Source organism: Chaetodon auriga, chromosome 10 (genome assembly GCF_051107435.1).
Source record: "Chaetodon auriga isolate fChaAug3 chromosome 10, fChaAug3.hap1, whole genome shotgun sequence".
Taxonomy (NCBI): Eukaryota; Metazoa; Chordata; class Actinopteri; order Chaetodontiformes; family Chaetodontidae; genus Chaetodon; species Chaetodon auriga.
The window spans coordinates 1,285,935-1,303,781 of record NC_135083.1 but is presented as its reverse complement, the minus strand read 5'-3'; the positions used below and the strand labels follow the sequence as shown (position 1 = coordinate 1,303,781).

General features: G+C 45.6%; 1 protein-coding gene across 1 annotated transcript; it reads left to right on the top strand.

Moving 5' to 3' along the window:
- Positions 1-214: 214 nt before the first annotated feature.
- LOC143327607 (uncharacterized) lies at positions 215-16,764 on the top strand. Its single transcript, XM_076742054.1, has 6 exons — positions 215-743; positions 12,255-12,405; positions 13,510-13,577; positions 13,690-13,799; positions 14,530-14,621; positions 15,007-16,764. Exons 1-6 carry the CDS (start codon positions 450-452, stop codon positions 15,498-15,500), a joined length of 1,209 nt encoding a protein of 402 aa, XP_076598169.1. The 5' UTR covers positions 215-449; the 3' UTR covers positions 15,501-16,764.
- The last annotated feature ends 1,083 nt before the right edge of the window (positions 16,765-17,847 follow it).

The following is a 17,847-nucleotide window of genomic DNA, read 5'->3' as shown; positions in this document are numbered from 1 at the left end:
GGAGAGAGTGACATGGAGAATATGGAGAGTAAGAGGATGGGGGGGGGGGCTGGGGGGTGGGGGGGGGGTGTTTGTTGTGCGTACCAGTCGGTGCAGTGTGTGAAATGTGAACTCTGTGTGTGTGTGTGTGTGTGTGTGTGTGTGTGTGTGTGTGTGTGTGTGTGTGAAGGGGAGGATCCTCTCTCTCTTAAAGCCGGTCAGAAAGAGGGAGATCAGCAGAGCAGAGAGTGAGAGGCACTGAGGAGGGAACACACACACTTTTACTGACTCTTAGACACACACACACACACTCGCACAGACAAGACAAGTGGCCTATTGTACACACACACACGCACACACACAGACACACACAGTAGCCGATCATTGTGACACACAGATCGACACACACACTCCGTTGGACTCTGGACCGACCACTCGAGGATTCATCCCTCAGGACTCTGTTTCTCATTATGCACCAGCGGAGCCTCTCGGAGCTCCAGGGGGCCTCCGCCCAGCGGGGGGCCTCCACCCGAACCGCTCACCGGGATCGAGCCTCGCGGAGCTCCAGGCCGAGGAGGGGGTCCGAGCGGCAGTGTCTCTGCCCGCCGAGGGGGGCTCGTCTCTGGGCATGGCTCCTGCTGGGGGCCCTGGTGGTTCCTGGAGCCTGGAGCTTTCTGAGCGAGGAGCAGGAGGAGCTGCTGGTGGAGCTTCATAACCACTACAGAGGACAGGTTTCTCCCAGTGCTTCGGCCATGCTGCCTCTGGTAAGACACCTGCAGCCCGCACAGCTTCAGACACCATCAGCTCACATTACATTCAACGTCACCTCGAGCAGACATTGACCAGCAGAGAGAAGAAGGAGCTGATATTCTCCTTTAAATCAAATACATCATGTCCGACACGGTTTCCTCTCCGACTGCAGCTGGAGAAATACAGGCAGGACAATCTGAGTACAGTTCACTCGTTCATTTAATCCTCCAGGTGTGTGTTTGTGAAATAATTCCTCATTAAAAGGCACAAATGCAATTAATAATCCAGTCAAAGGAAAACTGAAAATTATATTATTAATTGATGACTAATGAAAGGTTCAAATGTTGATTTACAGGCTGAATCCTTTGGGGAAAAGTGCATCCTGTCGTGTTTCAGGTCGTTAAACAGCAAAAAGATAATAACTGAACATAAAACAACTAAAACACAGTCTAAATATTATGATGTTGGTCAAGAGGTCAAAGGTCAGTCACAAAGCATCTGGTCATTAAAAACTCAAAGTTTATTTTTACTACGATGCAGCTTTTCGTAACACACGTAAACAGCTGCCGACACGAGTTTCCTGTCTGAAGACGTTTCTCTAAGCACTGAGTGTCGAAACAGTTGAAATACAGAAATACTGAAGACGCAGACGCTGACAGTCATTCTTCATTTAGTAACTGTGGAATGACAAATGCGTCAACACCGTCAGGAAGTGACTAACGCAGCCGTGAAGACGACTGTAACGTCACTGAAACCTAACCTGTCGTCTCATATACGTACGTGAAGACTCATCTTTGAGTGAACTCCAGCGCCAGCAAACAGCAAACTAACCGTGGTTGCAGTCAGAGCTGTGTCACACTGGAGAAGAAGTCTTTCAAACGTCCAAACGTTTAAGTCATGCTGCAATTTATCAACTCCAACCATCAACAAATGGATTTAATGGCGGTTTGCTTTTGATTTAACACTTAAATCTCATCTATGATCACAGCATGAACTCATTTTCATGCTGAAATTTGCCAGCAGACTTTTTTTCGGCCTTTACTGTCAACATTAAAGTGTCCTGCTGGGACAGGCAGCAGTGACAAAGACCAGCAGACCTGGTCCACGTGGAGGGGGGTGTTATTAAAAACAGGCTTTTCCACTTTAGTTCTCAAAAACATCCCGTCCACAGAAGCACCACGTTAAGCTGTCACAAGCTGCCAGACCAATAGGGGGCGATATAACCCAAAGCTTAAACCCATGCTGGCCAATCAGAAGACAGAAAAAGCTGCTACCAGTGGACTACCTGCAACTAGAGGTCTGACCAGGTCTCGTCAAAACTGGCGAGGTCTGCGTCGTGACCTCTGCAGCTCATTCTGACGCATCTGTTCCTCAAGTGGAAGCGAAACAGGTCAAAAGTCCTGTTAGCAACGTTAGCGGCGGCACTGTCTAACCACGTCCGCCATCGCAGAAAGTCTCCTCACATAAACAAAGAGACGCTCCATCTGCACGTCAACGCTTTCTGAATATCTTCAGCCTGAAAGAGTTTTCAAAAGCTCCAAAAAGTGTGCTTGTGTGTAAATGAAAGGATAAAAACGGACGAAAAAAGCTTTGTGTTAAAAATCCTCATGTACGTTTGGACGAGACAACAGACAAAAACTGTCTCAACGTCAGAATCAAACACACCTTCACGTTCTCGATCAGGATCGTATAAAAGTTCACAACCTGCAGTGCGCCTTAAGAAGCAGCCTGACACCATCAATGCAATCAATGTAAACTATCAAACAGGAGATTAATGAGCACACAGAGTCCAAACTACATGGACAGCCAGAGGACGCGGAGTCTCAAGAGACAAACCTTTGCATGCGACGGCAGAAGGTTCCGATGAGCGTGCTGACGTCCCTCAGAACCCTCAGACCTCAGCGTGTCACAGACTTGTCATTATACTTGGAAAGAGACGCTGTTGAGTTTTGCTAATCTAATTCTGAAGCATTGAGAGCTCCACAAATCAGCCACTGAGCCGGATTGTGTGTGGATGAACTAATAACTCCAAACCTCAGCGAGTCACACCGAAACCATCTGGAGGGATCGAACTGTGGGAAATGGGAAAATATGGTTTTTGGTGAGCAGATTAACTCGATGCACATATCAGGAATTTGTTTGTGTTTGTGATGAAAGTCATTGGAAATGTGTGGTGAATGAGCAGCATCCTGCGTATGAATCTGGTCCTTTGCTGTCATCTTCCTCATATTTCCTGTCCTCCTCTTCATCTGTCTGTCACCTGAAGGCAAATAATAAACTACGGCCATCTCTAAAAACACTCAGCCACAGTCCTCAGATTCAATTACAAGGAAAACATCAGCTGATCTGTTGCTCTTTAACACTTTCATCTGTCCAGTTCACCTTTAAACTTTCTGTAAACCTTTCTGATTTTAGTGACTCTCTAAACTTTTCTTTAGTGCGTTCATCATGTAAAAATGTCAACTTTGCACGAGCCGTCCTAATTAGAGCCAGACAGACTCTTACATAAAGTATTGATTCTTCCAAAACGAGTCATGTTCTGTGTTGAAACCAGGATCAATAAAGATTAATACAAAAAGAAAAACACTTTAGCCACGTTAGCAGAGCCGCTCTGTGGACGACGACGCTGACATATCTCGACAGCCATTGGACGGATCTCCATGAGGCTTTGCGCAGACATTGGTGTTCCTCAGAGGATGAACCCGTCTGAACTTGGTGATCCGCACAGCTCCTGAAATTCCCATCAGCCTCAGCCGAAGCTTGTGTTTACTGTGAATTAGCACACGCCGGGGCAGCGGTGGCGTGAACGTTAGAGGAGTGAGCTCGTGACCGTAAAGTCGTAGGTTTGATCCTTCGGACCGGCAGGACTGAAAGGCAGCACTAGCCTACTACTTCTACCTCTCCTACATTACAATCCGTGCGTTGTGTTTACTAATAAAAAGTGTCGGCATTGATATTGATGATTCTGATCTTTTCCTTGGTATCAAATCAAATCCACGTTTTGGCATCACCTCCCCTGAACCAGTTCTGTGACACAGAATATATCATGTCCTGATATTCAATCATATTCAATGAACTTACTTACTGTTGGACTAACAGGAAGTGACACCCTGAACTGCATCTTTGCAGGCTGCAATGTTTGAACGCTGCTGCCAACCCTGAAAACTCACCAAAGAGAAATCAAGATGCGTCTGCAGACATGGAGCACAGTATATCTGTTCTTGGAGACGTCTCACCACTGTCCACAGTTTATGTTAACTGTCTCCAGCTGCGAGTTGTTTCTCTGTTTCTGCTGTGCATTGTATTGTGGGATTACAGCGTCCATCAACAGCGCTCTGAAAAGTCAAGCAAATTTAGTCTTTGAGTTTATGTGACTTGGTCTGGAAGGGATGTGTGTGACGGCTGAAGTAGAGATGACAGGATGAGGTCTGGATCAAATGTTGTGGTGAGAAAGAGGAAGCTGGAGGTGGATGAAAAAGGAAAATGAGTAAAGAGAGAAGAGGGAAGGAGACAAGGAAAGAGGAAGTGCAGAGAAATAAAAGTGTCTGACTGACTGAAGGGCTGAAAACATCCGAGCTCGTCAGGCTCAGCTGTATGCTAACATGCTAACGGGTGCCTAAGATGGTCTTTTTCCTTTAATTCTTCTTGGTGAGATGTCAGTAGCATGTTAGATTAGTTTGAGAGCTCAACATGATGATAATAAAAAACAAAATGTAGTGACATACACCAATGAACGATCGTCAGACTGGGCAAATATTCAGACCAGATTAAGCTCCACTTAAACAGCATCAGCTCCACTTTGCTATGAGCTAAATGCTAACGTACAAAAACTAGCATGTTAACCTGCTACAGTACCTGTTACTACACATGTTCACGTTAATGCCATACTGACATTTTACACATATATTGGAAAAGTTTTGGATAATTTTGTTTGAAAATGTAACATTTAGCATGCACGTTTAGTGGCATGCTAAATGTAGGCTAGTATTTCAATGTTTAGCATTGAGCGTATAGTGTGTTAGCATGCTCAGGCCTAGCTAGCCTCTGTCATCTCATGTTAGTGTATGTTTATGTCAATATGTAACATTTGCAAAGCTACCTTGATAGCATTACGCAATACCTAGCATTGCTATCATGCTAACAACACCATGTCAGCATGCTACATTAATGCTGCAGTGCAGCAGAGGCTGACATTAGATGGAAATTCATGCATCACGGCTGTCATTAGTTTTCATCATGTGACTTTGCTTCATGTAAAGATATTACAGACTTCATGTAAACGTTTTTTGTCATGGCGCTGCCTCTGAGAACAGTTCGTGTCTCTGCGTGGGACTCTCAGGTGAACTGAAGGTCAGATTAAATCTCTGTGTTGGTTTTGAGTCTCGGAGCTTCGGGCAGGTTGAGGCTGGCTGGTTGTTTTGGTTTGGTCGGTGGACCAGAGAGAAGCTTCGGCTGCTTTAACTCCGTATGGAGCTGCGCTGACGACCGATATGCTTTTATGGTGCTGGACTTCAGGGGAGAGGACTGTGGAGGGGTTTTCCCATTTAAAGATTCAAGTTTACAGCAGTGTTTAAATGTGGTTTCATTCAGTTTGGAGCAAAACAAAACAGCCTCCAAAGCTGTTTTACGCTGCTGTTTTATGTTAGCTGTGTTCACTGAACTGCCAGTTGTTGCCCCCCCCCCCACTGTGAAAGAGCGACACAGACTTGGACAAAAACCTTTGTAGAATACCTGAGGCCCTGATTGGACATCAGTACCAGGTGAAACAAGCTGTTTTTAAAAGGTGAGGGTGATAAGATTCCTCTTCATCTGAACATCCAGGCTGTTTTATCTCATCAAACAATGACAGATTAAGTCTCCTGTCTTATATCTTCCCATGAATAACTCAGGTGACGCCTCAGGACATCTGCCAGCCATGACACGAATATCTTGGTTTATCGAACTTTAAATACGTTTAAAGGAACAAATCGTTGCCAGAGACCTTCTTTAAACAATGCACCCATGTGAGCATGAAGATCAGCCTGAGAATCCAGCAATCCTGTGGAGCTTTGCTTGTGCACATCTGCAGAAAATATAGGCAGCAGCAGTGGGAGCAGCACATCAGGACATGGAGTGAGGTCAGAAGTGGACTGAAGGAACCACAACGTGAAGCAGCTGCCTCGTTTCCTGACGTGATCCCAGCATTAACAGCAACGTCCTCCAGTGTCACCTTGTTCACCCAAATGTGGAAGTTTTCAGTGTCGGTCAGGAACCGTTCAGCCCTGATCAGCCTGGATTCACTCTTCAGTCCTCAACATAAGCACAACGTGCAGGCAGACACGTGGACAGTGCTGCTCGTGTTAAAGCTGTGTGTTGTTAAAAAGCGACTGGTGATGAGGAGCTGATCACTGCTGCAGAGGAGCTTTTTCAGTTTACCTGACTGGCTTAGGGGGGCGCTGTTGTTCTTAGCTTCACAGAGGTGGATGGAGATGTTGCTCAGTTGGTCTGTCTGTCCTCCTCTTTGTTCCTGACATATCTTCATAACCTTCGGAGCGTTGTACAGACGTTGATGGTGCCCACTTATCTTTGACATCTCCACATCCACACACTGATCATCACCAGATTTATCCTGATAACTCTGACGACCCTTAAACTTTTCCTCTGGCACCACAGCGTCAGCGTTTTGGGTTCAGAGTGAAATGTGTCAGCGACTGTTGGATGGATTGCCATGAGATTTGCTTCAGACATTCATGTTTCCCACGGGATGAATTGTGAAAACCCAGCGAGCGTCAAAATTTGGATTTGTGCAATACTTTGGTTTCTAACTAAATACCTGCAGCAGTGCAGCGGCAGTCTGCTAACACAGGATGCTCATTAGCACAGGTTAGCAGCTGAGGACTGTCTGGTTTTGTGGGTCTGCCACGTTGAATCAGTGCTGCCACAGTGATCAGAAACGCTGAGTAAATCGCAGCCTGGGTTCCAGTAACAGGCGGGTGTTTCCCTCTGCAGACTCCCTCCAGTTAATAACACGAGGGTCAGAGGAGGAACGCAGCAGAGAAATCATCCGGAGACAGGGAGGGAGTCAGCGCTCGGCGTTGAGCAACAGAGGAGGAGGAGGAAGGCCGTTGGGAAAGAGCTGAGAGACGAAGAACAGTGTTTAGATAGAGGGAAATGAAAATTAGGTAGTGAATGAATGAGCACCCAGAGGAGTGTGTGTGTGTGTGTGTGTGTGTGTGTGTGTGTGTGTGTAGGTGTATGTGTGTATGAATCAGGAGAGGTCTCAGCCGGTCTCCACTCGTATGGAAGCCCCACTGGGACATTTCCATACTCATGTTTTTCTTTCGGCTTTTCAGCTGAACTGGAAAGAAAGAGAAAGAAGAAGGAAAGGAGGAGGAAAGAAGGAAGGAAGGAGAGAAGGAAGGATGAAAAAGAGGAGGCAGGAGATGAGAATAGATAGAGAGGGAGAAAAATAGAATGAAGTGGTAGTGTTTGTAAAATGAGGAGGACAGAGCTGGAAGACGAGGAAGGTCAGTCTGCTGAACTGGGAGGAAATTACAGGAGACAGATTTCTGTTTTGTCTGTAGAAGGTAACAAACTTTCCAGTCAGACCAAATTTTCAGAAAACTGGACTGAGACCAGTCTGACCAGCAGATAAAACCTGTTTAACCAGTTCAGGAAAAAATAAATGTTAGAAACAGCAGAAAAACCAGTTTGACCTGTTCAGACAAAACCAGCAAAAACTGATAAATCAGTCTGACCAGTTCAACCAAAACAAACACAGGCTGACAAACAAATCTGACCAGTTTAAACAAAACTGATTGAAACCAGTCTGTCCAGTTAGAACAAAGTGACTGACACTGCTAAACCAGTCTGACCAGTTGAGGCAGAAATGATAAAAACTGACCAGTTGCAACTAGTACTGCACTGACTAGAGAAAACCAGTCTGTCCAGTTCAGTTAACACTGGTCTGTGTTACGTAGGAACAGCAGAGAAACCAGTCTGACCAGTTTCACTGATAGAACAGCAAAGTAACCAGTGTGAGCAGGAGAACCAGTTCACATCAAAGGGATAAAAATGAGAGCCCATTGTGACCAGTTTGAGAGAAGTCTGACCAGTCCAGATCAAACTGGTGCAGCACATGATCTGGCAGAAGAAATGAGTTTTAATCTGTGGATGTCGACCGGCTCAGAGGTTCCCGCTGTGGCTGAGATGAAAACAAACAGTCGGAGTGATCGCGGCCCGCGAGCCTGAACCAGAACCAGAAACCAGACCTGCAGAGAAAGAATGTAAATCCTCTCCGCGGGAGACGCCGTCCAACGGCAGCGCCGCGTTCAGCTGTTCGCGTTTCAGCATCGGCGCTGTACGCTGCTCACTATTGGTGCTTAGAAACCAATAAAAACAAACCCAGAGGAAACATTTTCCTAAGCAGCTCCAGTCAAACTTACAGTTATGTCACAGCGGCGCCTCCAGCCAACTGTTTCCATCACAGCGCAGCAGAAACGCCTGCAAGACGACACTGTGGGCTCCAGAGGGTGAAGCCGCTCAGATAAGACGACCTCATCTGCTGTGAGGTCAACCTGGCAAAAAGCAGCCGAAATCAGTCTCCACTGACAAAACATGGCAATAAACAGATTCAATTACATCGAGTAATATAATCACATAAAATTGTATTAAACTGAATAGCTGGCGTGATCCGTTCCAAACAAAAGCCTCCATTGTTCAACGCCGTAAACAGACCAGTGGTTTGTTTTGTGCTTGTTGTTGCAGGACTGCGATGTACGCAGAGGGTGTAGCTTATGCTAATGCTAAAAACAAAATTAACAAGCATCTGTGGGGAAAATGATATACTTCATCAGGCCAACGGCAGGATAAAATACACTGATGGTCTGAGATAACAACAGTACGGCCATGTGACCCAAGGAATGAAGCTAATATTAGCATGCTAACACAACTTACAGGTGCAAAAACAACATCTCAAACACAACAAACGTCACATTTCAATCATTCAATCAAAGAGGTTTCAGGACATCAGACTAACTTTAGTTCAGAGCGGCAACGGAGACATGCTAACAGCGGTTGCTTTTAGCTAACAGCGGTAATGTGTAAAGCGTCCAAATTCCGAGCGTGAAATGTATGTTCTGTGGTGTTCAGATCCCACGTTAAGCACACTGTCCATGACATATCACGATAAGACTGATGGTTAGCTGAATAAACGTGCAGAAAATTTGTAACAAAATACAACACAGAACAGCAATAAAGCATCAGCTCTTCAAATGTAGCTTCATTCATTCAGGCTAACAGGCTGTTAGCAGGCGGTTGCAAATTTTAATTAATATATATAATGTTGGGGAGCTTTGCCTATGGTAACATATTATAATCTATTACCTTAAAAGTACAATATTTGCCTCCAAATCATAGTGAGAAGTATTAAGTAGCATACAATGGAAATACCTTATTGTACATAAAAGTCCAGTGTGAAGGATTTATTGGATCTATGGGCAGAAATGAAATATACTATTCATAAGAATGTTTCTATTAGTTAATAGACAACTGAAAATAAGTATTTTAGTGCTTCCTTTACCTTAGAATGAGCTCTTTATATCTATGGAGGGAGCAGCTCCTCTTCCTCACAGTCCACCACGTTGCACCGCCATGTTTCTATGGTAGCCCTGAATGGACAAAACACTGACTCTACAGAGACTTCCATGTTTTTTGGACTTCTGTGTCCACCATAGGTTTTTTTTTTTAACACAGGTGAGGCAAGGGCTGCTCAGTTGGATGCTCTTTGCAGCCTCACCACTAGATGGCACTAAGTCCTGCACACTGGCCCTTTAAGTACAGTCCTTGAGTGTTCCTGAGGACAAGGTGTGTCCTCAGGACGCTGAGTGAAGCTGCTGCATCAGTCAAGGTGCTCATCAGTCTACAGGTACTGAAAACCAATCAGATCTGTGATGAAGAGTTCACCAACGACCAAAAAATCAGCTGCTAACGGACCAGATGGCCTGCAGTATGGCTCGTATGAGTGTGTGTGTGTGTGTGTGTGTGTGTGTGTATGTGTGTGTGTGTGTGTGTGTGTGTGTGTGTGTGTGTAAGGGTGTTACTATATGACCATGTCCATGACCTGAAAGTCATAACACACACCAGATGTTGAGAGAGCCTGGAGAGAGAGAGGAATGCGAAGGAGACCCCTGACTATTGTTTGTGTTGTGTGTCATTACTGGACAAATAAACACACACATAAACACACACACACACACACACACACACACACACACACACACACACACACACAGGAATATTAAAGTTTCAGCCAAAGTCCTGTTGTTCATTCTTCTGGTGTCTTTGCAGCAGTGACTCAAAACGAAAGACGTCAGTCTCTTCTGTCCAATCGGCCGCAAGCGCGCGTCATGTTCACTGTAAAGTTCACTCTGCTGACGGTCCACGCCGTCCCCATCGCCAACAAACGCTGTAAAGAGACACAAACCAACCACACGTCAGTCCACAGGGTGGATCCTGCGTCCACAGGGTGAAGCTGTAACGGCCGTGTGTGACCTGCTGTCTGAAGCCTCCTGATGCTTCCGTCACTGTGACTGAAATGAATGAGTGATTGAAGGAGTGAACTCGCCCGCTGTCACGCGGCGCCTCAGGCAGCGAGCTCTGCGGTCGGCTTGTTTGTTGCATCCTGTCAGACATAAACAAACATCAGCAAACAGAATCAGCAAAGACAAAGCGTCTACTCCACATCAGCCTGCACCCACAGCTCTGTCTCCACCCTGGTCCTCCTCTCGGACTCTTACGGAGGAACTGTGGGCGACCTCGCGCTCAAACATGTTCACGTATGTTCATGCCATCAAAACGAATTAGCTTAAAGCTGCTGGAGCCTCTTCAGCCCCGTGGAGCTGGAACAAACTGAACTCTGATCTCTATTTGTAAGTTTCTCTTTTCCCAGCAAACACTCTAACTTGTAGCAGACTTCACGATGACTTTCTTACCTTTCTCTGAGGTATAGTGAGATTAGTACATATGAGAAGTCGAGAACACACAGAGGCAGCGCTGCTGTGCAACATTAACTGTTTAATCCAATGAAAACATGAACCTTTACTAATGTGGCAGCAATTAATGTTTAAATCTGAGACCAAAGTTTCTCCCGAAGCGACTCAGATCTCGCTGCGTGTCTGAAACTGTGCAGAGCTCAGCTCAGACCAGACCTCCACGTCAGAGCCACAGCACAGAAGTACTCTGCTACAAGTAAAAGTCCTGCATTTGTTTACCTTTTACTACAGTATCTCTACCTAATCATCCCAAACAGGGTGTCGTCTGTCCTTCCACGCCGCTGAAACGCGACACCAGAGTATGTGAAGATGCTTGCTGGCTGCTTCTTCTGTTAGAGGTCAGATCAGAAGTCCCTGCAGCGCACTCGTGCTCCACCTTCGCCTGCATCGGTTTCTGAAGAGGAAATTACTGTGAGGTTAAGGCCTCGGGCATGATGGGAAGGAAACACGTACCTCGGGTCGGGCGGTGGTCGGGGTCAGAGGTCGGGTTGATGAAATGAAGGCTTGCTGGTGTCGTGACGGCTGCTGGTTTTATCTGTACGAAGACAAACAGGACAGAAATCTTTACATGAAGCGTCTCTGAGCTCGTGACAGGGATGATTTCCTGCCTCTTCGTGTCAGTCGGGGTCAAACGCAGTGCCGCTTAGAAAGCCAGATGTTTCTTTACTTCCCCTTTCTTGTCTTCTGCACATTCCCTTGATATGATATTAAATGTCACATCTATTTGTCTCTCAAATGAACTTCTGAGGAAACATCAGCATCACAGAATCAGCTGATGTCAGCATGAAGGTCTGTGGTCGATTTTATAATCAAGACACATAAAACATGTTATGTAATAATAATGAAACAACCCAACAATATTTGTTTATCACTTTCCCTGAGAGGAGAGTTATTGACAGGCCTTAAATCAAGAACAAATCACAAACAGCCTCACAATAGAATAACACATTAAAACTCTAATTAGAAGCAGGTTTAATGTGGAGGAAGAAAACTCAGCAGGGACGTGAACTGTCACGCTTCCTATGTGAACAGTACGCATCAAATGAAGCTGCGTTAGCTTTCATGTGAAGAACGACAGCAGAACTTCAGCTTCTCTGTGCGAGACAACGTGAGAAGATTCACGACGGAAAACGAGAAAACTTTCTGAGTTCTTCTGTTAATTCCCGTTTAATCGGCTGGACCCACAGCAGACGCTGCGTTCAGTCGTCAGGAAACTTAGTCAGGGTTTAATCTCAGCTCAACTCACAGTTCATTTATCACATTTTTTGACTTGATGCTAAAATCACACATCTTTCTGTTATGAAAATGGTGGATATGGGAGTAATTATGCCTGCAGAACATCGGCATGTTCTCGTTCTCATGGCCAGAAAGTTCTACACCAGAGATCTCCTGAAAAAGCGTCTGGTTCTTCAGTCCACAGCTGGGTTTGTCTGATCAGGGTCCAGGATTTAGGCAGGAGGTTCCGCTCTGAATAACTTTGCTTGGTGTCTGCAGAAATGGGACTCGAGCCTGAAGGTGATCGCAGAGGGCTACGCTGCTAAATGCATCTGGAACCACAACCCAGAACTGGAGGACACCGGAGAGAATCTGTTCGCCGGCACCGGGCCTCTGGACCTCCGCGAGGCCCTGGAGAAGTGGTTTCTGGGTGAGTCGGTTCATCAGGCTGCAGGGTGTGTTTGTAGACCTGGTCCACATTTCTTTCATTATGCATTCAGCTTCAGCCCCAGACGGCAGACAGACGACGACTACCAGGCGAAGAACGCAGAACATGTAGCGGCTAAAGAGCCGATGGAGGTGAAGGTTGGACAAACGTCCATCAGGTGGACACAGACGGCCTTTTTCACAGCAGAACTCTTTGACATGTAACACAAAGAGAAAAACCACAGATGTAGAATGAAACACTGAACGACGAGTGAATTCATTCAGCGGCTTCAGTCTCGGAGTTTTTGTCCCTGCTGGCTCGCTGTCACGCCGCCATCGCTCACTGAGACACTTGAACCAAACAGAGCCGCCATTATTCCCACGATGACGAGTCAAAATGTCAAAATAAGGACAAGTTCTCTTCTTTGTCTCCACCTTTTGTTCCTTTTCTTATTGACTGTCTCCTATAAAAGGCAGATCAATAAAAGTCAATGAAACATGACTCGTAAACAGGTTACATCATGTAAGTTCTCTGTTTTTCAGCTCTTCTGCATCAAAGTGGCCAAAAAAAGTTCAAGAATAACTTCAGAATATCAAGTCATGCATCTGCAGGTTAGCTGTGTCGCTGCTACGTGCTAAAGGCTACTCGTTAGCATTAATAACCAGACAAAAACAGTCGATCGATGACATCACGTGGGGTGATAACCTGGACTAATACCACAGAATCACATCCAGTATTCTACACAGTATTCTGTGTACTCTGATTCTGCATGTCTCCAGTGGTGGAAAACAACTGAGGACATTTACTCAAATACTGCGCTTACATTCATATTTAGCTACTTTTACTTTGACTTGAGTACTTTCATTTTATGTAACTTTATATTACTTCTACATATAGTACTTTATAGTACACTGATACCATTTCTGTACTGTTACGCAGGACTTGTCATGGAGTATTTTCATTTGGAGGTATTTTTACTTACATAAACGATCAGCATACTTTTTCCAGCACTGGTTAAATGTAATATAATATACTGTAAAGTACTGTGATGTACTGTGATGTACTATAAAGTACTGCGATGTACTGTCATGTAATTGGCTCCTGCAGAACACCTGGACTATGACTTCCACAACAACAGCTGTGATGAAGACAAGATGTGTGGACACTACACACAGGTCAGAGACAAAGACGACACACACGTTAATACACGCCTGTGTATGTCATGTGATCCGAACCGTGTGTGTGTGTGTGTGTGTGTGTGTGTGTGTGTGTGTGTGTGTGTTACAGATGGTGTGGGCAGACACACACAGAGTCGGCTGTGCCTTCCATCTCTGTAACAACATGGAGGGACTGGAGTGGGAGAGAGTCTCCTTCCTCGTCTGCAACTACTACCCAGCGTCAGTACTGCTACTACTACAGTACTAGTACTATTACCATGACTTGTTCTACTACTGCCACAGTACTATTACTACTACCTGGAACTATGTACTATGTAATACTATGATACTACTACCTACTCGTATTGTCACTAATATTTGTACTACTACTACTGCTGCTGTAACTACTACTACCTAATACTACCACTAAAACTAGTATCACTGCTTCTATTACTGATCCGCCTACTATTATTATTACTAACTGAACTACTGCAACTACTACTACTACTACTACTAAAGCACATTATATTTCTACTACTGTAAACTTTACCACTAATAAAATACCACTACTATTCCTTCTACTACTACTACCACCACTATATTACTACTACTATTATTGCAATGTCTGCTGCTGCAACTAGAACTATTACTACAACTCGTACTGTCTGCCACTACCATTAGTGGTACTATTTCTACTAACTGAAGTACTGGTACTACTACTTCTACTAGTGCAACTAAAACTGCAGCTACTTCTTGTAGTACTACTGGTACTACTGTTGATACTGCCTCGGCTGCCACCTGCACTGTACCTCACAGTCCCTGCTCTGCTGGAACAAGAGCTCCCCCTTGTGGACAGGACTCACTGTGTTTGTGTGTGTATGGATGAAGGTTTTCAGGCTATTAATCATAACGTGTTTCATGATATTCAGACTTCTGCTCAGTGTGTTGTTGACGTGTGCGTGTTAAACAGGGGGAACTATGAAGACGAGAGGCCGTACGTCGAAGGCGACTGGTGCTCCAGATGTCCAGAGAACCTCCAGAAGTGTGAAAACAACCTCTGCGGTGCGACACGCTTTGATTACACCTCCTCCTCTGTGCAGACACACATCCAGCACCAGGCTGAGACGCTTCAGTCACACTTTGAAAGGTTCAGTTTGCTGCCGGGCGTCGTTCTGGAGGGCAGAGACAAACACGTATTCACCGACTAATTCAACAATCAACCAATCTTTGAAGTCATTTATCAACAAACCTTGTTGCAGCTTCTTCAACATGAAGATCTGCTGCATTTCTCTTGTGTCTGACTGCAAACTGAATAACTGAACACGCTTTGGGCTGTCAGAACATTTTGGACTGTTTCTTGACATGTTATAGATTAAACATTTAATTTCTAATCGTTGAAGTTCATGACACACTTCTGAAACATCACTTCCTTCTGTTTGATTTCCAGTTGCTGACACGGTGGAGGACGACGAGGACATAGAGGAAGAGGACGAAGAGGAGGGGACAATTGTCCCTCCTCCATCAACATTCGAACCCTCCCTCCAGCCTGCAGAGGAGGAAGATGAGAAGCTCGTTCCTCCTCCTGCCACAACTGAGCCGTACGTCCAGCCTGCCACCACCACTACTGCCAGTACTCCCAGTATCACCACCACCTCCGCACTGGACTCTGAGGACACCCAACCACCAGCCACCCCTGCACCGGGCACCCAACCCCCAAAGGTCCCCTCAACAACACTGAAAAAGGAGGAGGAGGTTGAAGGAGAGGTGCAGGAGGAAGAGGAGGAGAGAAAGGAAACTACAGATAAGATGGAGAGAAAGGACGAGAGAGACGTAACAGCACAAATATACCAGAAGAACAAAGTTACTCTGAACGCTGCTTCAGTATCTTCACCGTCTCTCCTGTTAGCCTGTCTGACTGGGATCCTGACTGTGAGGCTGTGAGGAGGAGGAGGAGTGAACGAGTTCAGGCTCACCTCATCACTCCTGTGTTGACTGCACATCGCCTCGTTAATCCGCCCCCCCCCCCCCCCCCCCCCGCAGAGTAATATGGGTCAATTAATAATTCACACTCATCAGAAAACGGATGCCATTTTCACAACATCTGCATGTAGTCTGGGCCGAGATCTGGGTCACGTAACGTGTGCATAACCTGCTTCTACCTGCCTGGAATACAAAGATCTCACCAACAGTGAGCACTAAATGTTGTGTTGATGTGAAGGAAACAGTTTCAGCTTCAGTTCTTTGGGTTTTTAGTTGAGAGGAAGATGAGCAGCTTTAAATGATCAGCGTTTACTCATTTCCTGTTCCTGTCCTGTTTCAGGAAACTGGACGTGTTTAGCTTAGCTTAGCATAAAGCCTGGAAGCAGGGGGAGACAGCTAGCCTGCCTCCGCCCAGTTCAACTTCAAAAACACTCCAACGTGCAGCTGCGAAGAATGCAAAACCACCGTCTGTGAGACCAGACTCAGAGCTCTGCAACCAGGCTAGCTGTTTCCCTCCGCTTCCAGTCTTTGTGCTAAGCTAGGCTAATCATACCCCACATCCACTCTGAGTGAAGGCTCAGGTAAACAAAAACAGGTTGATGTTGGGAGCTTCAGGTCTGCAGGAGGTTCACGTCTCGCTCTCTAAATCACGCCGTGTGTTTCAAGGCGACGCTTTCTTTCCCCTCAGTAAAACCAAAGCTTTGAGCCAGAAATGTGCTAAAGACGAAGCGCGATGGTTTGCTTGTGACATTAAACTGTTGGATTGTGTAAACGCACTCGGCCGTTTGGAGCTGCAGAGCCTTTGCACTGAAAACCAAAAAGAGCTGAAGTGCCTCTCAGACCCTCTTCATGTCCGCCGGTGGACGGTGGATTCAAACACACAGCTCCGTCTCATGTGGACAAACCCCCGAAACATCCGGCCAAACTCTGTTTTTAGTGTTTTGTAAATGCAGGAGATGATTTGTGAAGCGTGTTTGTTGTGTCAAACTGACGACCCTGCTTCTTCTTTCAGCAAATACTCGTATATCTACTGTACTTCATATACTCAGACTGGAACTACAACTGGACAGAGTCTCTAATAACTGACATATCTCTGTTACACTGTCTTAGAAAACAGGAAGTTACCGTAACGATCTTCATTTACTTTAGCAAAGATTGCTGTAAATGTCTGTATATAAGATTAATAAAGAAATAAACCGTGTTTCCTCGTTTTGACAGTGAATCCTCCACTCTGTCCGTTTGTCCTGATCGAGTCTTCGTTCACGTGATGCTTCTCTTGCAGGATGAATTCAGACGACTCGTTTTCTGCCTCTTATGAAAGACGACAGCGACCGCAGCGGCGATGATATATCATTTTAATCTCATTGTCTTAAGATCATTGCAAGTCATTCATCAAGAACAAAGACGTTTCCTCCCAGCACTGATTTAGTGTCTCATCATTCTGCTGACTGTCAGATCAGTGTGGATGTAGGAACTGATGCTCAGTGGTGAAAGAAGTACTCTGAGCTTTTACTGGAGTAAACTTTGCAGTACTACAGTGTAAAACACTGTATTACAAGTAAAAGCTTCATATCTAGACGTTTTTCTGAGGTGGATATGAGGCTTCAACAATGTGTGACAGACAAAATAAAGTGGTTATCTTCATCGGCTGTCCTCGTGATCGTGCTTCTAAAGTGGTTATCATTGACGTTAACGGCTGCACTAACGAGCGTCGTGTGTTCACACATCAAAGTTACACCAGAGGATTTACTAGCAGCTCCTGAATCACAGGCTCACAGCGCCTCCTGTCTCTGGGACACAGTGAGGACAGCGAACGTGGCTGTAAGAAATAAAGCGCCTGAGCCTCGTCTGCTCGTCCAATCACAGCAGCTGTGACGCCGATTAATCGATTAAATATTACGTTGTTATCGGCAGGTGTTGGTTATTTTAATGACAGAGGTTCCTCGTTTACTGCTCCGCACTGAGAGCTGTGGAAATGGAGGGCAGGCAGGAGGAGAGAGGAGGACGGTCTGACTGTGGAGAGGGAGGAGGTGGAGATGGAAAGACTGAAGATTAAAAGTTTAAGGAGGTGGAAATAGAAAAACGCAAACGTGGAGGATGAGAGAGATTAAAAATGAGGGAGAGAGGAGCTGAAATATTCATTGCTAACTGCTCTCACTGCTCTCAGGCTATTTCTGGTGCTGCATTTACTGCGAACTGAGAGGCTGTGTGTGCACGTGTGTGCGCATGTGTGTGTGTGCGTGTGCGTGTGCGACTCTTCCCTGCAGCTAAACAGCATTTCCGTTCTTCTATTAAAATGATCTGTCTG